This window comes from Cygnus olor, unplaced genomic scaffold (assembly GCF_009769625.2).
Source record: "Cygnus olor isolate bCygOlo1 unplaced genomic scaffold, bCygOlo1.pri.v2 scaffold_129_ctg1, whole genome shotgun sequence".
NCBI classification, from domain to species: domain Eukaryota; kingdom Metazoa; phylum Chordata; class Aves; order Anseriformes; family Anatidae; genus Cygnus; species Cygnus olor.
The window spans coordinates 40,562-64,845 of record NW_024429100.1 but is presented as its reverse complement, the minus strand read 5'-3'; the positions used below and the strand labels follow the sequence as shown (position 1 = coordinate 64,845).

Sequence of the window (24,284 nt, the reverse complement as noted above, 5' to 3'; positions counted from 1 at the left end):
ACCGGATCCGCCCCTGAGACCAGGCACCGGGATCGATCCCCGGGACCCACCCCCCGGGCACCACCGGGAGCCGCCCGCCCCCGGCCCGGGGAGGGAGCAGGGGGGCGCCCCGCGACCGCAGCGACCCCCCCGGGAACCGGTAAATCCCCCCCCCCCCCCACCTTGGGTTAAAACGGGGAGGGGGCGGCTGTGGGTGTCCCCCCCCCAGCCCTAACCGGGGGTGGGCGGCGTGTCCTGGCCCTGCGGCACGCGTGGGCTGCGTGTGACGTGTGCGTGGGTGTGATGTGTGTGGATGCGTGTGCATTGCGTGTAGATGCATGTATTGGATGTACACGCATGTGCGGTGCGTGTATATGTGTGCATTGCAGTTACATGTATGTGCAGAGCGTGTAGATGCATGTAGGGCATGTAGATGTATGTGCGGTGCGTGTATATGCATGTAGTGCATGTACATGTATGTGCGGTGAGTGTACACGTACGTGTGAGTGTATACGCACGTACATTGCATGTCTATGCATGTACATTGCAGTTACATGTATGAGCAGTGCAGTTATATGCATGCAGTACATGCAAATGCATGTGCTGTGTGTGTATATGCATGCACATTGCATGTATATGTATGTGTAGTGCGTGTACGTGTATGTGCTGGGCGTGTAAACGGATGTGCTGTGTGCGTACGGGCATGTAGGGTGTGTAAATGTATGTGCTGTGTGTGTACGTGTGTGTGCAGGGTGTGTATATGTATGTATATTGCATGTACATGTATGTGCAGTGAGTGTACATGCATGAAGTGTGTGTAAATGTATGTCCTGTGCGTGTGTAAGCATGTGCAGTGCATCGTGTGTGCATTGCACGCGTGTGCTGTGTGTTATACGTGCCGTGCTGTAGTCACGTATGTGCCGTGTGTGTCCATGTATGTGCCGTGTCTGTCCATGTATGTGCTGTGTGTCCATGTATGTGCTGTACACGCATGTGCTGTGCGTGTTTTATGTGCTGTGTGTGTTGTGAGTGCTGCATTCTATGTGCTGCGTGCATTGCATGTGCATTGCATGTACATTGTATGTGCATTGCGTGTGCGCTGTATGTGAATTGCATGTGCTGCCGTATGTGTAGCACGCTGTATGTGCTGAGCATTGCGTGTGCTGCGTGTGCTGGGTGTGAGACGCGGGGGGGGGGGGGGGGGTAATGGCACGCAGGGGGGGGGCACCCATGGGTGCCAGCATGTGCGGGGGGAGTGTGGGGGTCCTGCTGGGTGCCTCTGGGGGGGGGATTCGGGGGGGGGGGGGATTGGGGGGGGGGCAACTTGGGGGGGGATTTTGGGGGGGCACTTGAGGTGGGGAGAATTTGGGGGGGGGGGACCTTGGGGTACCCCAATGGGGGGGGGGGGGGGGTCCTGGCACTTGGGGTGCAATGGGGGGATTGGGGGGGAGTTTCGAGGGGGGGGGGCACAGCATGGGGGACACTTTGGAAAACCCATTGTGTGTGGGGGGGTCCATAACACATGGCGGGGGGGGCGCACTTGGGGGGGCGGTGTCCTGTGACCCCTGACCCCAGCACAGGGAGGGGGGAAGAGGAATTAAGGGAGGGGGGTGAGAAATTAAGGGAGGGGAGGAATTAAAGGGGGGGGGCACGGAATTAAGAGAGAGGGGAGGGGAATTAAGGGAGAAGGGCGGGGGTCCCGTACCCCCTGACCCCCCCCTTCTATTTCCGCCCCCCCAGGCATCATGCCCCCCCCCCGCCCGCCCCTTGCGCAGCGCCGCCCTCCTCCTCTCCATCACCCTCCTGGCCCAAAGCCGCCCCCACCCCTCCCCTCGCCTCCCCGGCCCCTTTTTCCCCCCTCCCCAAATCCCTTCCTCCTCCTCTTCCTCGCCGCCGGACGAAGTCCTGAAGGAGCTGGAGGAGCTGGGGAGGCTGCGAGCGGAGGCCAAGCGGGACCGGGAGCGAGGAGGAGGAGGAGGCCGAAGCTGGGCCAGCGCCCGGCAGCTGCGGCAGCAGCAGAGCCTGGAGCAGCGGCTGCTGGAGCGGCGCTACCAGGAGCTGGCCGAGAGCCGGCGGCAGGCCCAGGCCGCCCGCAAGGCCGCCGCCGAGGAGGAGCGCCTGGCCGACCTGGCCTCCGACCTCCTGCTGCGCTACCTCCTCCACGGGCCCGCCGCGGCTGCCCAGGATAAGAGGTCGGAGGAGGAGGAGGAGGAGGAGGAAGAGGAGGAGGAAGGGGGGGAGGTGGGAGAGGTTGGAGGAGAGGGGGGGAGAGGTGGGGAGAGGGGCGGCGTGGGGAGGGCGAGCGCCGGGGGCGAGGCGATCTCCATGAGCAAGGCGATCCCGATGGGCAAGGCGACCCCAATGGGCAAGGCGACCCCGATGGGTAAAGGGTTCTCGATGGGCAAGAAGATCCCAATGGGCGAGGAGGTCCCAATGGGCAAGATGATCCCCATGGGTAAGGAGATCCCCATGGGCAAGGAGATCCCCGTAGGCAATGGGTTCCTCATGGACAATGAGATCCCCATGGACAATGAGATCCCAATGGACAATGAGATCCCCATGGCCAACGAGGTCCCCATGGCCAACGAGGTCCTCATGAACAACGAGATCCCCATGACCAATGAGATCCCCATGGCCAACGAAGTCCCCATGGCCAATGAGATCCCCATGAACAACGAAGTCCCCATGGCCAACGAGATCCCCATGGCCAACGAGATCTTCATGGGCAAGAAGATCCCCGTGGGCAACAGGATCTTCATGGGCAAGAAGATCCCAACGGCCAACGAGGTTGCCATGGCCAACGAGGTGCCTGTGACCAACGAGATCTCCATGCGCGGTGACATCTCCGTGCGCGGCGACGTCCCCCGGCGTGGCAAGATGCCGACACGCAGCGGTGTCCCCATGCGTGGCGATGTCCCCATGCGTGGTGACATCTCCATGCGTGGCGGGATGCCGATGCGCGGTGACGTCATCTCCATGCGCGACGACATCCCCAACCGTGGCGATGACGTCAACCGCGATGACATCCGCAACCGCGATGACATCTTCAACCGCGATGACGTACGCAACCGCGATGATGTCAACCGCGATGGCATCCCCTTCCGTGCCAATGTCCCCAACCGTGCCAACGTCCCCAACCGCGATGACGTCTTCAACCGTGGTGACGTCCCCAACCGCAACGACGTCAACCGTGATGACGTCTTCAACCGCGTCCCCAACCGCGCCAACGTCCCCAACCGCGAAGACGCCCCCAGCCGCGCCGCCGTTCCCCCGCTGGCCCAGGAGCTGGCGGAGGCGGTGCGGCCGGCGGATGAAGATGAGGATGAGGATGACGAGGAGGCGGCGCCGGACGCGCCGCTGGACCCGGGCACCATCGACCAACTGATCGAGCTCTCGAGCCGCCTGCACCTGCCGGCCGACGACGTGGTCGACATCATCCGCGACGTGGAGCAGAAGCGCAAGGAGGAGGCGGCGGCGGCCATGGCGGTGGCGGGGGGGGCCCTGGGATTGGCCCCCCCCGACGATGACGTCACCGATGACGACGACGATGACGTCATCCCCGCCCAAAGCCGGCACCGCGGCGGTGGGGGTGGCGGCGGCGGAGGCGCGCCGACGTTGTTTCGGCCCCCGCGGTTGAGGAGTTATCGGCGGGGGGGGGGCTCAAGGGGGTAGGTGCCCCCCCCATAATGGTTGCCCCCCCCCCCCCAATAAGGGGACCCCCAAATGTGTGACCCCCACCCCAAAATACCCCCAAGGTGCTCCACGAGCCCCCCCTCCCAGTTCCCCCAGTCCCAGAGCCCTCTTCCCAGTCCAAGACTCCCCCCATTTCCCAGTTCCTCCAGTCCCTGACACCCCCCATTTCCCTCTCCCAGTTCTCCCAGTTTCCCCAATTCCCGACTCCCCGCTCCAGCTCCCAGTCTCCCCAGTTCCCCCTCCCAGTTCTCCCAGTACCCCCCCCATGTAAATAGCCCCCACCACAACTTTTGCTAACGAATAAAAGCGACTATTTTAGTACGAGTTACCCTCATTATTGGGGCCCCCCCCCCCACTAATTACCCCAGGCTAATTACCCCCCCTGGCTAATTAACACCCCCCCCAGGTGCTAACTGCCCCCCCAATTAATTACCCCCTGGTGCTAATTAATCCCCCCTCTGTGCTAATTGTCCCCTTCCCAACCTCCTGTCTTCCCCTCGTGCTAATTACTCCCCCCTTGTGCTAACTGACCCCCTTGTGCTAATTGACCCCCTTGTTCTAATTGCCCCCCCCGTTAATTACCCTCATCCCATGCTAATTACCCCCCTCCCATGCTATTTACCCCCACTCCGATCCCAATTGCCCCCCCCGGTGCTAATTACCCCCTCTCCCATGTTAATTACCCCCCCCCATCATGCCAATTACCCCCCACCATGCTAATTGCCCCCCCCCAGTGCTATTTACCCCCCCCTCCCATGCTAATTAACCCCCCCTAATTATCCCACGCATCAGCTGAGTCTCCGCACGTTTTTATTCTGGGGGGGCTTCCCCCCAATGCCCCCCCCCCATTTCGGGGGGGCCCCGTGAGAGGGGAGGGGGCTGGGGGGGGCTCCCCGCCCCCTGCGCGTGGGGGAGGGGCTGTATTTACAGCGGGGGGGGGCGCCCACCTCCCCAGCCCGGCTCCGTTTGGGGGTCCTGGGGGGGGGCCCCCCTGGGGGGTGGGGGGGGCTACGCCAGCCCCATCTCCTCCAGGACGCTGCGGGGGGACTCGTCCTCCTGGGGGGGCACAAAAGGGGGGGGCAGAAAAGAGGGGGGGGGGGTCAGGAACCTGAGGGGGGGCACTAAATGTGGGGAGGGGGGGGTCACAAACCCGGGGAGGGGGTCACCAACCAAGGGGGGGGGGAGGTCAGAAAATTGGGGGTGGGGGGTCAGAAACCCGGGGGGGGTCAGAAACCAAAAGGGAGGGGGGTTAGAAACCAAAAGGGGGGGGTCACTAAATTTGGGGAGGGGGTCACAAATTTTTTTTGTGGGGGGGGGGGTCACAAAGCCGGGGGAAGGGGGCATAAAACACGGGGGGGGGAGGGTCACAAACCAAGGGGGGAGGAGTTAAAGACCTAAAGGGGGGGGCATTAAATTTGGGGAGGGGGTCACAGAAGTGGGGGTGGGGGCAGAAATCGGGGTGGGGGGGAGCACAAACCAAGGGGAGGGGGGTGGGCACAAAACTTGGGGAGGGCCCCGTGCCCCTTTTGGGGTCCCTCTGGGGTCCCAGCACCCCCCGGAGATCCCATAACCCTTTTGGGGTCCCCACAGCTCCCATCACCCTATAGGGATCCCGTACCCATTTTTGGGGTCCCATCACCCTATAGGGATCCCATAACCCTTTTGGGGTTCCCTATGGGTCCCATCACCCCATGGGGGTCCCATGCCCCTTTTGGGGGTCCCTCTGGGGTCCCATCACCCCATGGGGGTCCCATAACCCTTTTGGGGTCCCCACAACTCCCAGCACCCTATAGGGATCCTATAACCCTTTTGGGGTTCCCTATGGCTCCCTATGGGTCCCATCCCCCTACGGGGGTCCCGTGCCCCTTTTGGGGTCCGTACAGCTCCCACCACCCTATAAGGATCCCGTACCCATTTTTGGGGTCCCCTCACCCCATAGGGATCCCATAACCCTTTTGGGGTCCCTACGGATCTCATCACCCTATAGGGATCCCATAACTGTTTTGGGGTTCTCTATGGCTCCCTACGGGTCCCATCAGCCCCGTGCCGGCTTGGGGGTGTCCCCACGTCCCTTTTGGGGTCCCCGGGGGGGGGTTTTGGGGTCGGGGGGGCACCTCCTGCAGCAGGTCGGCCTGCTCGATGGCCTTGAGGACGCTCTTCTTGGAGGTGTGATTGGGGTCTCTACGAGGTCCCATCACCCCATAGGGACATAACGGGGTTCCCCACAGCCCCCAGCACCCCATGGGCGTCCCGTGCCCCTTTTGGGGTCCCTCTGGGGTCCCAGCACCCCATAGGGATCCCATACCCATTTTTGGGGTCCCTATGGATCCCATCAGCCTATAGGGACCCCATACCCATTTTTGGGGTCTCTACATCTCCCAGCACCCTACAGGGATCCTATGACTATTTTGGGGTTCCCTATGGCTCCCTATGGGTCCCATCCCCCTACGGGGGTCCCCTGCCCCTTTTGGGGTCCGTACAGCTCCCACCACCCTATAAGGATCCCGTACCCATTTTTGGGGTCCCATCACCCCATAGGGATCCCATAACTGTTTTGGGGTTCTCTATGGCTCCCTACGGGTCCCATCAGCCCCGTGCCGGCTTGGGGGTGTCCCCGTGTCCTTTTTGGGGTCCCTGGGGGGGTTTTGGGGTCGGGGGGGCACCTCCTGCAGCAGGTCGGCCTGCTCGATGGCCTTGAGGACGCTCTTTTTGGAGGTGTCCTGCACCTCGCCGCCCATGACGAACTCGTCCAGGATGAAGTACGCCTTCTCGAAGTTGAAGATGATGTCCAGCTCGCACACCTGGGGGGGGGGGCACGGCCGTCACCGGGGGGGGGGGCACGGCCATCACCGGGGGGGGCCCCCACCCCGCTACGGGGGCTGGGAGTCCAAAAAATGGGGTCGGGGGCCACAGAAATGGGGTTTGGGGGCCCAGAAATGGGGTTGGGGGGCCCAAAAATGGGGTTGGGGGGCCCAAAAATGGGGTTGGGGGGCCCAGAAATGGGGTTGGGGGGCCCAGAAATGGGGCTGGGGGGACTCCTGAGGCCCCTAAAATGGGGCTGGGGGCAGGTCTAGGGAGGGCTGAGACCCCAAAATGCGGCTGGGGGGGGCTGGGAACCAAAAAAAGGGGGTTGGGGGCCCAGAAATGGGGTTGGGGGGCCCAGAAATGGGGTTGGGGGACACAAAAATGGGGTTGGGGGGCACAGAAATGGGGCTGGGGGGCACAGAGATGGGGTTTGGGGGGCCCAAAAATGGGGTTGGGGGGCCCAAAAATGGGGTTGGGGGGCCCAGAAATGGAGCTGGGGGGCCCAGAAATGGGGTTGGGGGACACAGAAATGGGGTTGGGGGGCACAGAGATAGGGTTTGGGGGCCCCCAAAATGGGGTCGGGGGGCACAAAAATGGGGTTCTGGGGCACAGAAATGGGGTTGGGGGGACTCCGGAGTCCCCTAAATTGGGGCTGGGGGGGGTCTGAGACCCAGAAATGGGGCTGGGGGGGGGGTCTGAGACCCCAAACCAGGTCTGTGAGGTTCCTGAGCCCCCCAAATGGGTCTGTAGGGTCCCTGACCCGCCCTGAATTGGGTCTGGGGGATTCCTGGAGCCCCCTAAAATGGATTTGTGGGATTCCCTTCACCCCAAATGGGACTTTGGGGTTCCTGAGCCCCCCAAATGAGTCTGGGGGGGTTCTCAGCCCCCCCAAATGGATCTGCAGGGTCCCCGAGCTGCCCCAAACCGGGTCCATGGGGTCCCTGAACCCCCCCAAAATGGGTCTGTGGGGTCCCTGAGCTGCCAAATGGATTTGTGGGGTTCCCTTCACCCCAAATGGGACTTTGGGGTTCCTGAGTCCCCCAAATGGATCTGGGGGGGGGGTTCTCAGGCCCCCAAATGGCTCTGTAGGGTCCCTGAGCCCCCCCAAACCGGGTCTATAGGGTCCCTGAACCCCCCCAAAATGGGTCTGTGGGGTCCTTGAGCCCCCCTGATTTGGGTCTGGGGGTTCCTGAGACCCCAAACCAGGTCTGTGGGGTTCCTGAGCCCCCCAAACGGATCTGGGGGGGTTCCCTTGACCCCAAATGGGACTTTGGGGTTTCTGAGCCCCCCCAAATGAGTCTCTGGGGGGGGTTCCCTTGACCCCAAATGGGACTTTGGGGTTCCTGAGTCCCCCAAATGGATCTGGGGGGGGGTTCTCAGGCCCCCAAATGGCTCTGTAGGATCCCTGAGCCCCCCCAAACCGGGTCTATAGGGTCCCTGAACCCCCCCAAAATGGGTCTGTGGGGTCCTTGAGCCCCCCTGATTTGGGTCTGGGGGTTCCTGAGACCCCAAACCAGGTCTGTGGGGTTCCTGAGCCCCCCAAACGGATCTGGGGGGGGTTCCCTTGACCCCAAATGGGACTTTGGGGTTTCTGAGCCCCCCCAAATGAGTCTCTGGGGGGGGTTCCCTTGACCCCAAATGGGACTTTGGGGTTCCTGAGCCCCTCGAATGGATCTGTGAGGTTCTTGAGACCCCAAACCAGGTCTGTGGGGTTCCTGAGCCCCCCAAACGGAACTGGGGGGGGGGGTTCTCAGCCCCCGAAACGGCTCTGTAGGGTCCCCCGAGCCCCCCCAGACGGGCGCGCGGGGCGACTCACGCTGCCGAAGTACTTGTCGAGCAGCTCGACGTAGCGGTGGATGAGCTCCAGCGTGATCAGCTCGTTGTCCTGGCCCTCGATGGCGCAGCAGAAGTAGAGGCTGGCGTACCTGGGGGGGGGGCACGGGGGGCTGGGGGCGCGCATCCGGGGGGGTTGGGGGGCGCGGGGGGATGTGGGGGAATGGGGGGGATATAGGGGAAATGGGGGGGTGTGGGGGAATGGGGGGTATGGGGGAAATGGGGGGGGTGTGGGGGAATGGGGGGGTGTGGGGGGAATGGGGGGGGTGTGGGGGGAATGGGGGGGGGTATGGGGGGAATGGGGGGGGTGGGGGGAATGGGAGGGTATGGGGGGAATGGGGGGGGTGGGGGGAATGGGAGGGTATGGGGGGAATGGGGGGGGTGTGGGGGGAATGGGGGGGTGGGGGGAATGGGGGTGATATAGGGGGAATTGGGGAGTGTGGGGGGAATGGAGGGGGGTGGGGGAAATGGGGGGGATGTGGGGGAATGGGGGGGATATAGGGGAAATTGGGGGGTGTGGGGGAATGGGGGGATGTGGGGGGAATGGGGGGGGTGTGGGGGAATGGGGGAGATGGGGGGGATGTGGGGGGAAGGGGGGATGTGGGGGGAATGGGGGGATATGGGGGGATGGGGGGGATATAGGGGAAATTGGGGGGTGTGGGGGAATGGGGGGATGTGGGGGGAATGGGGGGGGTGTGGGGGAATGGGGGGGTATGGGGGGAATGGGGGGGGTGGGGGGAATGGGGGGGATATAGGGGAAATTGGGGGGTGTGGGGGAATGGGGGGTATGGGGGAAATGGGGGGGGTGTGGGGGAATGGGGGGGTATGGGGGGAATGGGGGGGGTGTGGGGGAATGGGGGGGTATGGGGGGAATGGGGGGGGTGGGGGGAATGGGGGGGATATAGGGGAAATTGGGGGGTGTGGGGGAATGGGGGGTATGGGGGAAATGGGGGGGGTGTGGGGGAATGGGGGGGTATGGGGGGAATGGGGGGGGTGGGGGGAATGGGGGGGATATAGGGGAAATTGGGGGGTGTGGGGGAATGGGGGGTATGGGGGGAATGTGGGGGGAAGGGGTGATATAGGGGAAATTGGGGGGGGGAATGGGGGGATATAGGGGAAATGGGGGGATAAGGGGGAAATGGGGGGATATAGGGGAATGGGGGGATATAGGGGAAAGGGGGATGGGGGGATATAGGGGGATATGGGGGAATGGGGGCGTATGGGGGAAATTGGGGGGGGGGGAATGGGGGGATGTGGGGGAAAGGGGGGAGATGGGGAGATATGGGGGAAATGGGGGGATAAGGGGGAAATGGGGGGGTATGGGGGGAAATGGGAGAATGGTGGGGATATAGGGGAAATGGGGGGGGGGGGGAAAATGGGGCTGGGGGCAATGGGGTCAGGGGCTGTAGGGCACCACCACCGGGGCCGGATGCAATGGGGCCAAGCCAATGGGGTCGGAGGCTACGGGGTCAAGCCAATGAGATCAGAGGCTATGGGGTCAAGGCAACGGGGCCAAGCCAATGGGGTTGGAGGCTACGGGGTCAAGCCAATGAGGTCAGAGGTGATGGAGCCAAGCCAATGGGGCTGGATGCAATGGGGCCAAGCCAATGGGGTCGGAGGCCATGGGGCCAAGCCAATGAGATCAGAGGCTATGGGGTCAAGCCAATGGGGCCAAGGCAATGGGGCTGGAGGCTATGGGACCAAGCCAATGGGGTCAGAGGTGATGGAGCCAAGCCAATGGGGCTGGACGCAATAGGGCCAAGCCAATGGGGCTGGAGTCTATGGGGTTGGAGGCAATGGGGCCAAGCCAATGGGGCCGGAGGCTATGGGGTCAAGCCAATGAGACCAGAGGCTATGGGGCCAAATGCAATGGGGCCAAGCCAATGGGCCCAAGCCAATGGGGTTGGAGGCTATGGGGCCAAGCCAATGGGGCTGGACACAATAGGGCCAAGCCAATGGGGCTGGAGTCTATGGGGTTGGAGGCAATGGGGCCAAGCCAATGGGGCCGGAGGCTATGGGGTCAAGCCAATGAGACCAGAGGCTATGGGGCCAAATGCAATGGGGCCAAGCCAATGGGCCCAAGCCAATGGGGTTGGAGGCTATGGGGCCAAGCCAATGGGGCCGGCCACAACGGGGCCAAACGGACGCTCTGGGGTACAACCAACAAGGCCGGCCGCAACGGGGCCAAACCCCGGGGTCCAAACCCCGGGGCGCCGCCACCCTCGCCCCCCCCCCCCCCCCCCCCCGTCGCCTCCCCCGCGCGCCCCCCACCTCTTGTAGACCACCTTGAGGTCGCGCCACTCGAGGAAGCTGCACATCTTGGGCTTGCGCGCCAGCACCAGCTGCATCAGCTCGCGCACCAGCTTCCGCTTGTCGCGCTCGGCCGTGGCCAGGAACCACTTCTGCAGGCGCAGCTTGCCCTGCCGGCTGAACAGCAGCATGAAGCGCATCTGCGGGCGGCAGGCGGGTTAGGGGGGGGGGGGCGGATGGGGTCCGGGCGGGGGGATTTGGGGTGTGGGGCGGGGGGATTTGGGGGGGTTTATGGGGTGGGGGGTGGGGGTACGGGGGAGATAATGGGGCTGGGATGGGGAGATATGGGGGGATATGGGGAGATATGGGGGGATATGGGGCTGGGATGGGGGGATATGGGGGGATTTGGGGGGGTTATGGGGCGGGCGGTGAGGGTACGGGGGAGATATGGGGCTGGGATGGGGAGATATGGGGGGATTTGGGGGGGATATGGGGGGATTTGGGGCTGGGATGGGGAGATATGGGGGGATTTGGGGTGTGGGGTGGGGATTTGGGGGGCTTATGGGGTGGGGGGTGGGGGTACGGGGGAGATATGGGGCTGGGATGGGGAGATATGGGGGGATTTGGGGGGGATATGGGGGGATTTGGGGCTGGGATGGGGGGATATGGGGAGATATGGGGGGATATGGGGCTGGGATGGGGGGATATGGGGGGATTTGGGGGGGTTATGGGGCGGGGGGTGAGGGTACGGGGGAGATATGGGGCTGGGATGGGGAGATATGGGGGGATTTGGGGTGTGGGGTGGGGATTTGGGGGGGTTATGGGGTGGGGGGTGGGGGTACGGGGGAGATATGGGGCTGGGATGGGGAGATATGGGGGATTTGGGGGTGTGGGGTGGGGATTTGGGGGGGTTATGGGGGTGGGGGGTGGGGGTACGGGGGAGATATGGGGCTGGGATGGGGAGATATGGGGGGATTTGGGGCTGGGATGGGGGGATATGGGGGGATTTGGGGGAATTTGGGGGGCTTTGGGGTGTGGGGTGGGGGTAGATACGGGGCTGGGACGGGGGGCTATGGGGGGCTATGGGGCGGGGAGGGGCTACGGGGTGGGATATGGGGGGGCTGTGCGGTGGGGGCGGGGCCGTGGGGCCGGGGAGCGAGAGGCTGTGCCCCCCCATCCACGTGACCCCCCCACGTGACCCCCCCTTCCCACGTGACCTCCCCCCCCCGCCCACGTGATCCCCCTCCCGCCCGATGCTGCCCCCCCCCCTCTTCCCGCCGCCTCAGCCCCGGCCCCGGGGCCGCTCACCATGGCGCCGCTTCCGGTCCCCCCCACTCGGTTCCGCTTCCGGTCCCTCCCCCCGCTTCCGCTTCCGGTGGGCTCGGCAGCCGCTGCCGCCGCCGCCGCCGCCGCTCTCCGCCGCCGCCGCGCCGGGCCCGGCCTCACCACGCATGCGCCGCTTCCGGGAGGGGCGGGGCCCGCTGCCATGGCAACGGGGCGGGGCCGGGGGGGCGGAGCCGTTGCCCCGGCAACGGGCCCACAGCGGGGCGGGACTGAGGCTCCGTAGCAACGGTTGCCAAGGGGCGGGGCTTGTTGCCACGGCAGCGCCCGCGCTGTCGCCATGGCAACCGGACAGAGGCCGGGGCGGGCCTGGGCCCACATCCATGGGGCCTGGACCCACATCTATGGGGCCCAGACCCCCCCCGACCCACATTTATGGGGCCTGGACCCACATCCATGACGCACAAACCCCTCCCAGACCCAAATCTATGGGGCCAAACTCCCCCAGGCCCAAATCTAGGGGTCTGAGGCCCCTCAGACCCAAATCTGTGGGGCACAAACCCCTCTCAGACCCAAATCTATGGGGCCAAAACCCCCAGACCCAAATCTATGGTGGCAAGACCCCCCAGACCCACGTCCATGGGGCCTAGACCCACATCCATGGGGCACAAACCCCTCCCAGACCCACATCTATGGGGATGAGACCCCCAAGACCCAAATGTATGCGGCCAAGACCCCCCAGACCCCCATCCATGGGGCACAAGCCCCTCCCAGACCCACATCTATGGGACTGAGAGCCCCCAAACCGAAATCTATGGGGTCGAGACCGCCCAGACCCACATCTATGGGGCCTAGACCCCCCCCAGACCCAAATTTATGGGGCCCAGACCCCCCAGACCCATGTCCGTGGGGCCTAGACCCACATCCATGGGGCACAAACCCCTCCCAGACCCACATCTATGGAGTCTAGACCCACATCTATGGGGCCGAGACCCCCTGAAGTCCAACTTTCCGCAAATTGGGGTGGTTGGAGCCTGGCTTCCTTCCTGCGAGGTCCTGGCCTCCGTCATCCTGCGGTTGCTGCAGCCGAGGTCTCCAACTCGTCCTTCCTCTCCCCGTTGGCTCCTCCGCCACCTGTGTGGTGGAGAAACATCTTGAGATGGTGATCGTGGTCATCGATGCCCTGCAGGAACCTCCTGGATGGTTTGTGCCTCGCTGTTTGGTCTTCCCAGCAGGTATCGGGGTGGTTGAAGTTCTCCAGGAGAACCAGGGAGACCGAGAGGCTGCTTGGAGCTGTGTGAAGAAGACTTCATCTCCTCCTCTTCCTCATCTGGTGGCCGTGGTATCGACAGTGGATGTCTGCCCTTTAATCCATACCCATGAGCTCTCAGTCTCTGGGAGGAACCAGAAACAATTTGGGAAGACCTGGCTGGGAGCGGAGAAGATTTGAGAGGACGCAACCGTGGCTGGAAGGGACCTGAGAAGACCCAAGAATCGATCCAGGAAGACCTGGCCGTAGTTGAAAATGGTCTGAGAAGACCCAAGGGTGGTTGGAAATGATCTTGGAAGACCCAACGGTAGTTGGAATCAATCTTGGAGGATCCAACAATCATTTGAAACAAACTTGGAGGACCCAATGGTGGTTGAAAGTGATCTTGGAAAACCTGGCCATGGTTGAAAATGGTCTGAGAAGACCCAGCGGTGGTTGGAAATGATCTTGGGGGACCAAACGGTGGATGGAATCGATCTTGGAGGACATAACAATGGTTGGAATCAATCTAGGAGGACCTGAAGATGGTTGGAATTGATCTTAGGGGATCCAAAGATGGTTGGAAATGATCTTGAAGAACCCAATGGTGGTTGAAAGTGGTCTTGGAAGACCTGGCCATGGTTGAAAATTGTGTGAGAAGACCCAACGATGGTTGGAATCAATCTGGGAGGACCCAAAGATGGTTGGAACTGATCTTAGGGGACCCAACGATGGTTGGAATCGATTGTGAAGGACCCAACGATCATTGGAAACGAACTTGGAGGACCCAGCGTTGGTTGGAATTGACCTGGGAAGACCTGGCCATGTTTGAAAATGGCCGTGGTTGAAAATGGTCTGAAAAGACCCAACAATGTTTGGAATTGATCTTGGGGGACCCAATCATGATTGGAAGTGATCTTGGAGGCCCCAACGATGGTAGGAATCAATCTTAGAAGACCCAACGATGGTTGGAATCAAAATTAGAGGACCCAACAATGGTTGGAATGATCTTGGAGGACCCAGCAATGACTGGAATTGATCTTGGGGGACACAACAATGGTTGGAAATGATCTTGGGGGACACAAAGATGGTTGGAATCGATCTTGGAGAACCCAACAATGGTTGGACACAACCTGGGAAGACCTCACAATAGCTGGAATCAACCTACAGTCCCCCAACCCCAACCCCACTTCCCAATTTGGGTCAGATTCACCCCAAAAAGGTACAAACACCCCCTCCCTGGGACACCGCGATACCCCTAGAGCAGCGATAACGGGGAGGGGAACATCGCGGCTGTCCCTGATAACGGGGAGGGGACCGTCATGTTTGTCCCCACGGTCACGGTGCCCACGATTGGTCCGGGCACGGCCCGTCCCCCAACCACCACCCACCCCGGGGATGAGCAGCTCCTCCCCGCAGAGGGGCAAAGTTCCCCACTGCCACTCCTGCCCCAGGCATGGCTCCGCACCGGGATGCTGCTGGCAGCGCCGCAGGGCTGGGGGGCACCAAGATGGGGTCTTGCACCCGGGCCTTCCTCCTCCTCTTCCTCCTCCTCCTCTACGGGGATGCAACAGGTGAGTGGAGCCCGGCCGGGGGGCACCAAAACGCAGCCATAGGGGCGGGAGGAGGCGGCCTCCCCTGGGGCATCTCGTTGGGGTGTGTTGGGGAGGCTCAGGGGGGAATCGGCCTCCACGGCCCGAGGTGGCACCATCCTCCTGGGGACAGGGACAGGACATTGGGGAGGGGGATGGGGACACTGGGGTGGGTGACAGGGACATTGGGGACAGGGACAGGGACATTGGGGAGGGGGATGGGGACAAGGACAGGGATGGGGATATTCCACAGCGCCCCACCCCGCGGTGATGGCACTGATGAGGCCCAGTGGAGGCCAAAATTGGGGCAAGGCCACAAATCGGGGCAGTGTAGACGATGAACTGGGGCGGTGGAGGCCAGAATTGTGGCAGTGGAGGCAAAAATTGGGGCACAGGAGGCCAGAATTGGGGCAGTTGAGGCCACAAATGGGGCACTGGAGGCCAGAATTGGGACAGCAGAGGCCACGTCCTCCCATGCGGCCTCCGCCCCACCCGTCCCACGGACGTGTGAACGGGAACAGGACAAGGGTCAGATGAAAGCGAAAGTGGGGGAGAGGCCAGGATGGGAACAGACACAGGCGAGGCCGGAGGGTACAAAGGGGAAAGGTGCGGGACGGGGCAGCCTCCACACGGCGCTCAGTGACGTGGCCTCTACATCAAAAGGAAGCAGCACCACCACAGAAGGGACCTACATAATTTCGGCAGTGACCTCCATTATCTCCCCAGACACCTGCACGGCCTCCACAGAGACCTCCAGCATCTCCCCAGTGACCTCCAGCACCTTCCCAGACACCTCCAGCACCTCCACAGACACCTCCAGCACCTCCCCAGTGACCTCCAGTACTGTCCCAGTGACCTCCAGCACCTCCCCAGTGACCTCCACCATCTCCCCAGACACCTCCAGCACCACCGCAGACACCTCCAGCATCTCCCCAGTGACCTCCAGCATCTCTCCAACGACCTCCAGCATCTACACAGTGACCTCCAGGATCTCCCCAGTGAGCTCCAGCACCTCCCCAGCCACCTCCAGCACCTATCAGGAGACCTACAGCATCTCCCAAGTGACCTCCAACACCTCCCCAGCCACCTCCAGCGCCTCCCCAGACACCTCCAGCATCTCCCCAGTGACCTCCACCATCTCCCCAGTGACCTCCAGCACCTCCCCAGACAGCTCTAGCACCTCCACAGACACCTTCAGCACCACCGCAGACACCTCCAGCACCTCCCCAGTGACCTCCACCATCTCTCCAGCGACCTCCAGCATCTACACAGTGACCTCCCGGATCTCCCCAGTGAGATCCAGAACCTCCCCAGCCACGTCCAGCACCTACCCGGAGACCTCCAGCATCTCCCAAGTGACCTCCAACACCTCCCCAGTCACCTCCAGCACCTCCCCAGTGACCTCCAGCATCTCCCCAGTGACCTCCAGCATCTCCCCAGTGACCTCCAGCATCTCTCCAGCGACCTCCAGCATCTACACAGTGACCTCCAGCACCTCCCCAGACACCTCCAGCACCTCCCCAGACACCTCCAGCATATCCCCAGACACCTCCAGCATCTCCCCAGTGACCTCCAGCATCTCCCCAGTGACCTCAAGCATCTCTCCAGCGACCTCCAGCATCTACACAGTGACCTCCAGCACCTCCACAGACACCTCCAGCACCTCCCCAGAGACCCCCAGCACCTCCACAGTGACCTCCAGCACCTCCACAGTGACCTCCAGCACATCCCCAGTGAGCTCCAGCACCTCCCCAGTGACCTCCAGCACCTCCCCAGACACCTCCAGCACCTCCCCAGACACCTCCAGCACCTCCCCAGAGACCCCCAGCACCTCCCCAGTGATCTCCAGCACCTTCCCAGTGACCTCCAGCACCTCCCCAGACACCTCCAGCACCTCCCCAGTGACCTCCACCACCTCCCCAGACACCCCCAGCACCTCCTCAGCGACCTCCAGCACCTCCCCAGACACCCCCAGCACCTCCCCAGCGACCTCCAGCATCTACCCGGACACCTCCACCATCTCCCCAGTGACCTCCAGCACCACCCCAGACACCTCCAGCACCCCCCTAGCCACCTCCAGCATCTCCCCAGAGACCCCCAGCACCTCCCCAGAGACCCCCAGCACCTCCCCAGCGACCTCCAGCACCCCCCCAGCCACTTCCAGCATCTCCCCAGACAGCTCCAGCACCTCCCCAGACACGTCCAGCACCTCCCCAGTGACCTCCAGCACCACCCCAGACACCTCCAGCATCTCCCCAGTGGCCTCCAGGACCTCTCCAGTGAACTCCAGCACTTCCCCAGACACTTCCAGCATCTCCCCAGTGAGCTCCAGCATCTCCCCAGACACTTCCAGCACCTCCCCAGACACCTCCAGCACCTCCCCAGACACCTCCAGCATCTCCCCAGTGACCTCCAGCATCTCCCCAGACACTTCCAGCACCTCCCCAGACACCTCCAGCACCTCCACAGACACCTCCAGCACCACCCCAGAGACCTCCAGCACCATCCCAGTGACCTCCAACACCTCCTCAGCGACCTCTAGCACCATCCCAGTGACCTCCAGCACCTCCCCAGAGACCTCCAGTACTGTCCCAGTGGTCTCCAGCACCTCCCCAGTGACCTCCGACACCTCCCCAGTGATCTCCAGCACCATCTCAGTGACCTCCGGTACCTCCCCAGTGATCTCTAGCACCATCCCAGTGATCTCCAGCACCGTCCCAGTGACCTCCAGCACTGTCCCAGTGACTTCCAGCACCTCCCCAGTGAGCTCCAGCACCTCCCCAGCGACCTCCAGCACCATCTCAGTGACCTCCGGCACCTCCCCAGACACCTCCAGCACCATCCCAGTGACCTCCAGCACCTCCCCAGTGAGCTCCAGCACCATCTCAGTGACCTCCGGCACCTCCCCAGACACCTCCAGCACCATCTCAGTGACCTCCGGCACCTCCCCAGTGATCTCCAGCACCGTCCCAGTGACTTCCAGCACTGTCCCAGTGACTTCCAGCACCTCCCCAGTGAGCTCCAGCACCTCCCCAGTGACTTCCAGCACCTCCCCAGTGAACTCCAGCACCTCCCCAGTGACCTCCAGCATCTCCCCAGACACCCCCAGCACCTCCCCAGCGACCTCCAGCACCTCCCCAGACACCTCCAGCACCTCCCCAGTGATCTCCAGCACCTCCCCAGTGACATCAAGCAGCAACCCAGTGACCTCCGGCACCTCCCCAGACACCTCCAGCACCTCCCCAGTGATCTCCAGCACCTTCCCAGTGACCTCCAGCACCTCCCCAGACACCTCCAGCACCTCCCCAGTGAGCTCCAGCACCTCCCCAGTGACGTCAAGCAGCAACCCAGTGACCTCCGGCACCTCCCCAGTGATCTCCAGCACCGTCCCAGTGACCACCAGCACCGTCCCAGTGACCTCCAGCACATCCCCAGTGAGCTCCAGCACCGTCCCAGTGACTTCTAGCACTGTCCCAGTGACTTCCAGCACCTCCCCAGTGACCTCCAACACCTCCCCAGTGAGCTCCAGCACCTCCCCAGTGACGTCAAGCAGCAACCCAGTGACCTCCGGCACCTCCCCAGTGATCTCCAGCACCGTCCCAGTGACCACCAGCACCGTCCCAGTGACCTCCAGCACATCCCCAGTGAGCTCCAGCACCGTCCCAGTGACTTCTAGCACTGTCCCAGTGACTTCCAGCACCTCCCCAGTGACCTCCAACACCTCCCCAGTGATCTCCAGCACCGTCCCAGTGACTTCCAGCACTGTCCCAGTGACCTCCGACACCTCCCCAGTGAGCTCCAGCATCTCCCCAGGGAGCTCCAGCACCTTCCCAGTGACCTCCAGCACCTTCCCAGTGACCTCCAGCACCTCCCCAGTGACCTCAAGCAGCATCCCAGTGACCTCCAACACCTCCCCAGTGATCTCCAGCACCATCCCAGTGACTTCCAGCACTGTCCCAGTGACTTCCAGCACCTCCCCAGTGAGCTCCAGCACCTCCCCAGGGAGCTCCAGCACCATCTCAGTGACCTCCGGCACCTCCCCAGGGAGCTCCAGCACCATCCCAGTGACCACCAGCACCATCCCAGTGACCACCAGCACCGTCCCAGTGACCTCCAGCACCTCCCCAGTGATCTCCAGCACCGTCCCAGTGACTTCCAGCACCTCCCCAGTGAGCTCCAGCACCTCCCCAGTGACCTCCAGCACCTCCCCAGTGACCTCCAGCATCTCCCCAGACACCCCCAGCACCTCCCCAGCGACCTCCAACACCTCCCCAGACACCTCCAGCACCTTCCCAGTGATCTCCAGCACCGTCCCAGTGAGCTCCAGCACCTTCCCAGTGACCTCCAGCACCTCCCCAGTGAGCTCCAGCACCTCCCCAGTGACGTCAAGCAGCAACCCAGTGACCGCCGGCACCTCCCCAGTGATCTCCAGCACCGTCCCAGTGACCACCAGCACCGTCCCAGTGACCTCCAGCACCTCCCCAGTGATCTCCAGCACCGTCCCAGTGACTTCCAGCACTGTCCCAGTGACTTCCAGCACCTCCCCAGTGAGCTCCAGCATCTCCCCAGGGAGCTCCAGCACCTCCCCAGTGACGTCAAGCAGCATCCCAGTGACCTCCGATACCTCCCCAGTGATCTCCAGCACCGTCCCAGTGATCACCAGCACTGTCCCAGTGACCTCCAACACCTCCCCAGTGATCTCCAGCACCATCCCAGTGACTTCCAGCACCGTCCCAGTGACTTCCAGCACCTCCCCAGTGAGCTCCAGCACCTCCCCAGTGATCTCCAGCACCGTTCCAGCGACTTCCAGCACTGTCCCAGTGACTTCCAGCACCTCCCCAGTGAGCTCCAGCACCTCCCCAGTGATCTCCAGCACCGTCCCAGTGACTTCCAGCACCGTCCCAGTGACCTCCAGCACCTCCCCAGTGAGCTCCAGCACCTCCCCAGGGAGCTCCAGCACCATCTCAGTGACCTCCGGCACCTCCCCAGTGATCTCCAGCACCGTCCCAGTGACTTCCAGCACTGTCCCAGTGACTTCCAGCACCTCCCCAGTGAGCTCCAGCACCTCCCCAGTGACTTCCAGCACCTCCCCAGTGAGCTCCAGCACCTCCCCAGTGACCTCCAGCATCTCCCCAGACACCCCCAGCACCTCCCCAGCGACCTCCAGCACCTCCCCAGACACCTCCAGCACCTCCCCAGTGATCTCCAGCACCTTCCCAGTGACCTCCAGCACCTCCCCAGACACCTCCAGCACCTCCCCAGTGAGCTCCAGCACCTCCCCAGTGATCTCCAGCACCGTCCCAGTGACCACCAGCACCTCCCCAGTGATCTCCAGCACCGTCCCAGTGACCACCAGCACCGTCCCAGTGACCTCCAGCACATCCCCAGTGAGCTCCAGCACCGTCCCAGTGACTTCTAGCACTGTCCCAGTGACTTCCAGCACCTCCCCAGTGACCTCCAACACCTCCCCAGTGATCTCCAGCACCGTCCCAGTGACTTCCAGCACTGTCCCAGTGACGTCCAACACCTCCCCAGTGAGCTCTAGCACCTCCCCAGTGACTTCCAGCACCTCCCCAGTGAGCTCCAGCACCTTCCCAGTGACCTCCAGCACATCCCCAGTGACCTCAAGCAGCATCCCAGTGACCTCCAACACCTCCCCAGTGATCTCCAGCACCATCCCAGTGACTTCCAGCACTGTCCCAGTGACTTCCAGCACCTCCCCAGTGAGCTCCAGCACCTCCCCAGGGAGCTCCAGCACCTCCCCAGTGATCTCCAGCACCGTCCCAGTGACTTCCAGCACCGTCCCAGTGACCTCCAGCACCTCCCCAGTGAGCTCCAGCACCTCCCCAGGGAGCTCCAGCACCATCTCAGTGACCTCCGGCACCTCCCCAGTGAGCTCCAGCACCATCCCAGTGACCACCAGCACCGTCCCAGTGACCTCCAGCACCTCCCCAGTGATCTCCAGCACCGTCCCAGTGACTTCCAGCACCTCCCCAGTGAGCTCCAGCACCTCCCCAGTGCCCTCCAGCACCTCCCCAGACACCTCCAGCACCTTCCCAGTGATCTCCAGCACCGTCCCAGTGAGCTCCAGCACCTTCCCAGTGACCTCCAGCACCTCCCCAGTGAGCTCCAGCACCTCCCCAGTGACGTCAAGCAGCAACCCAGTGACCGCCGGCACCTCCCCAGTGATCTCCAGCACCGTCCCAGTGACCACCAGCACCGTCCCAGTGACCTCCAGCACCTCCCCAGTGATCTCCAGCACCGTCCCAGTGACTTCCAGCACTGTCCCAGTGACTTCCAGCACCTCCCCAGTGAGCTCCAGCATCTCCCCAGGGAGCTCCAGCACCTTCCCAGTGACCTCCAGCACCTTCCCAGTGACCTCAAGCAGCATCCCAGTGACCTCCGACACCTCCCCAGTGATCTCCAGCACCGTCCCAGTGATCACCAGCACTGTCCCAGTGACCTCCAACACCTCCCCAGTGATCTCCAGCACCATCCCAGTGACTTCCAGCACCGTCCCAGTGACTTCCAGCACCTCCCCAGTGAGCTCCAGCACCTCCCCAGTGATCTCCAGCACCGTTCCAGCGACTTCCAGCACTGTCCCAGTGACTTCCAGCACCTCCCCAGTGAGCTCCAGCACCTCCCCAGTGATCTCCAGCACCGTCCCAGTGACTTCCAGCACCGTCCCAGTGACCTCCAGCACCTCCCCAGTGAGCTCCAGCACCTCCCCAGGGAGCTCCAGCACCATCTCAGTGACCTCCGGCACCTCCCCAGTGATCTCCAGCACCGTCCCAGTGACTTCCAGCACTGTCCCAGTGACTTCCAGCACCTCCCCAGTGAGCTCCAGCACCTCCCCAGTGACTTCCAGCACCTCCCCAGTGAACTCCAGCACCTCCCCAGTGACCTCCAGCATCTCCCCAGACACCCCCAGCACCTCCCCAGCGACCTCCAGCACCTCCCCAGACACCTCCAGCACCTCCCCAGTGATCTCCAGCACCTTCCCAGTGACCTCCAGCACCTCCCCAGACACCTCCAGCACCTCCCCAGTGAGCTCCAGCACCTCCCCAGTGACGTCAAGCAGCAACCCAGTGACCTCCGGCACCTCCCCAGTGATCTCCAGCACCGTTCCAGTGACCACCAGCATCCCAGTGACCTCCAGCACATCCCCAGTGATCTCCAGCACCGTCCCAGTGACTTCTAGCACTGTCCCAGTGACTTCCAGCACCTCCCCAGTGACCTCCAACACCTCCACAGTGATCTCCAGCACCGTCCCAGTGACTTCCAGCACTGTCCCAGTGACGTCCAACACCTCCCCAGTGAGCTCTAGCACCTCCCCAGTGACTTCCAGCACCTCCCCAGTGAGCTCCAGCACCTTCCCAGTGACCTCCAGCACCTCCCCAGTGACCTCAAGCAGCATCCCAGTGACCTCCAACACCTCCCCAGTGATCTCCAGCACCATCCCAGTGACTTCCAGCACTGTCCCAGTGACTTCCAGCACCTCCCCAGTGAGCTCCAGCACCTCCCCAGGGAGCTCCAGCACCATCTCAGTGACCTCCGGCACCTCCCCAGTGAGCTCCAGCACCATCCCAGTGACCACCAGCACCGTCCCAGTGACCTCCAGCACCTCCCCAGTGATCTCCAGCACCGTCCCAGTGACTTCCAGCACCTCCCCAGTGAGCTCCAGCACCTCCCCAGTGACCTCCAGCACCTCCCCAGTGACCTCCAGCATCTCCCCAGACACCCCCAGCACCTCCCCAGCGACCTCCAGCACCTCCCCAGACACCTCCAGCACCTTCCCAGTGATCTCCAGCACCGTCCCAGTGAGCTCCAGCACCTTCCCAGTGACCTCCAGCACCTCCCCAGTGAGCTCCAGCACCTCCCCAGTGACGTCAAGCAGCAACCCAGTGACCGCCGGCACCTCCCCAGTGATCTCCAGCACCGTCCCAGTGACCACCAGCACCGTCCCAGTGACCTCCAGCACCTCCCCAGTGATCTCCAGCACCGTCCCAGTGACTTCCAGCACTGTCCCAGTGACTTCCAGCACCTCCCCAGTGAGCTCCAGCATCTCCCCAGGGAGCTCCAGCACCTTCCCAGTGACCTCCAGCACCTTCCCAGTGACCTCAAGCAGCATCCCAGTGACCTCCGACACCTCCCCAGTGACCTCCAGCACTATCCCAGGAACCACCAGTACAGCTCTAGTGTCCCCCACCACCTCCCCAGTGACCACCACCACCACCCCCGTAACCACCACCACCTCCCCAACGACCACAACCAGCACCATGACCACTACCACGACGACCACAACGACCACCACCACCCCAATGACCACAACCACCACCACTACCACCACCCCAACGACCACGACCACCACCACTACCACCACCCCAACGACCACGACCACCACCACTACCACCACCCCAACAACCACCCCCACTACCCCCACCACCCCAACAACCACCACCACCCGAACGACCACCACTGTTCCTCCAGGTCAGCCTCCATATCCTTCCTGTCCTCCCTCCTCTCGCCCTCCTCCCTCCTCCGCCCCTCCTCCCAGGCCTCCATCGCTGCCCCTCGCCCCCAACCTCCTCGGGCTCTCCTCGTGGGACCCCGACATCTGGGTGCCCCCCAAGGCGCCCCCTGACCTCCACTCTCCCTGCAGTGGTCTGCCAGAATGGAGGCAAGTACGACGGTGTCAAGTGCATCTGCGTCTCTGACTTCTATGGCCCTTTGTGCGAGTTCTTCAGCGACTCCATCACCACCGAGATCCGTAAGTGCGGCCTGCCCCCAGCCCACGGCCTCCCCCCTGCTCATGGCCTCCCCCTGGCCAATGGCCTCCGCCCAGCCCCGGCCCCCCCATGCTCACTCTCCTCCTGCCTCCCGCAGCTATTGAGGGGACGATCGTGGCCAACGTGGAGCTGGTGGTGACCGTCACCAACTTCATCTACACGGAGGAGCTGCAGGACCCCCGCTCGGAGGCCTATGAGAACTTTGAGAAGCAATTCCGGCAGGAGGTGAGGCCCGGGAGCACAAGGGGAAGCTGGGCCCCGCGAGGGAAGGCTGGGAACCTGAGGGGAGGCTGACAGATCAAGGGGAGATCAGGGTGCACAAGGGGAGTTTGGGAGCACAACAGGAGGCTGGGAGCGAGAGGGGAGGCTGGGAGTGAGAGGGGAGGCCAGGCCCCGTGAGGGGAGGCCGGGCTGCACCAGACCTATCCTCACTGCGCCCCTTGCCCTGGCAGATGGCCAAGATCTACAGCTCTGTGCCTGGCTACGAGGGCGTGAAGATCCTCCGCATTGTGCCGGCGGCCTCCAGCAGGCAGGGAGCCCGGGTACGCAGGGCCGGGGGAGCCTCCGCGTCCTCCCCTGTGGGCACCGGCCTCAACGTGGACCACGAGGTCATCTTCAGAACCACCGCCAGCCCCAACCTGACCGAGGAGTTCCAGAACAAGACGCAGGAGCTGGTGCAGAAGCTTCAGGAGACTGCCGAAAGCCAGGGCGACTGCGAGAATGACTCCTGTGGGTGTCCCGTACTCACCCCTCGCCACCCAACCCCTCGGGGAGGCTCCAGAAAAGGGTCCCTGACAGCCTCTCTCTCCCCGC

The 24,284-nt window shown here is 63.1% G+C and overlaps 3 protein-coding genes across 3 annotated transcripts; 2 read left to right on the top strand and 1 right to left on the bottom strand.

Moving 5' to 3' along the window:
• Positions 1–1,719: 1,719 nt before the first annotated feature.
• VGF (VGF nerve growth factor inducible) lies at positions 1,720–3,993 on the top strand (the record flags this gene model as incomplete). The annotated part of the gene is made up of 2 exons (XM_040543606.1): positions 1,720–3,021; positions 3,058–3,993. Coding segments are annotated over 2 exons (1,896 nt in total), but the record flags the coding sequence as incomplete, so codon positions are not given.
• Positions 3,994–4,469: 476 nt separating this feature from the next.
• Positions 4,470–12,200, bottom strand: LOC121063245 (AP-1 complex subunit sigma-1A). The gene is made up of 6 exons (XM_040543611.1): positions 12,182–12,200; positions 11,869–11,959; positions 10,582–10,760; positions 8,294–8,402; positions 6,336–6,473; positions 4,470–4,728 (listed from the first exon to the last, which is right to left on the bottom strand). Coding segments are annotated over exons 1-6 (567 nt in total). The 5' UTR covers positions 12,184–12,200; the 3' UTR covers positions 4,470–4,680.
• Positions 12,201–16,895: 4,695 nt separating this feature from the next.
• On the top strand, positions 16,896–24,266 carry LOC121063237 (uncharacterized threonine-rich GPI-anchored glycoprotein PJ4664.02-like; the record flags this gene model as incomplete). Its single annotated transcript, XM_040543605.1, has 11 exons — positions 16,896–17,622; positions 18,727–18,884; positions 19,746–19,850; positions 20,649–20,699; positions 21,173–21,224; positions 21,268–21,350; positions 22,958–23,162; positions 23,345–23,452; positions 23,569–23,696; positions 23,924–24,211; positions 24,246–24,266. Coding segments are annotated over 11 exons (1,926 nt in total), but the record flags the coding sequence as incomplete, so codon positions are not given.
• Between the last annotated feature and the right edge of the window lie 18 nt (positions 24,267–24,284).

Excerpts from the sequence above, each read along its gene's own strand:
- LOC121063245 (XM_040543611.1), bottom strand. Across the intron at positions 10,761-11,868 it reads GGACCGGAAGCGGCGCCATG|ATGCGCTTCATGCTGCTGTT; the intron begins GTGAGCGGCCCC and ends TGCCGCCCGCAG. Across the intron at positions 4,729-6,335 it reads AGGCCGACCTGCTGCAGGAG|GAGGACGAGTCCCCCCGCAG; the intron begins GTGCCCCCCCGA and ends GTGCCCCCCCAG.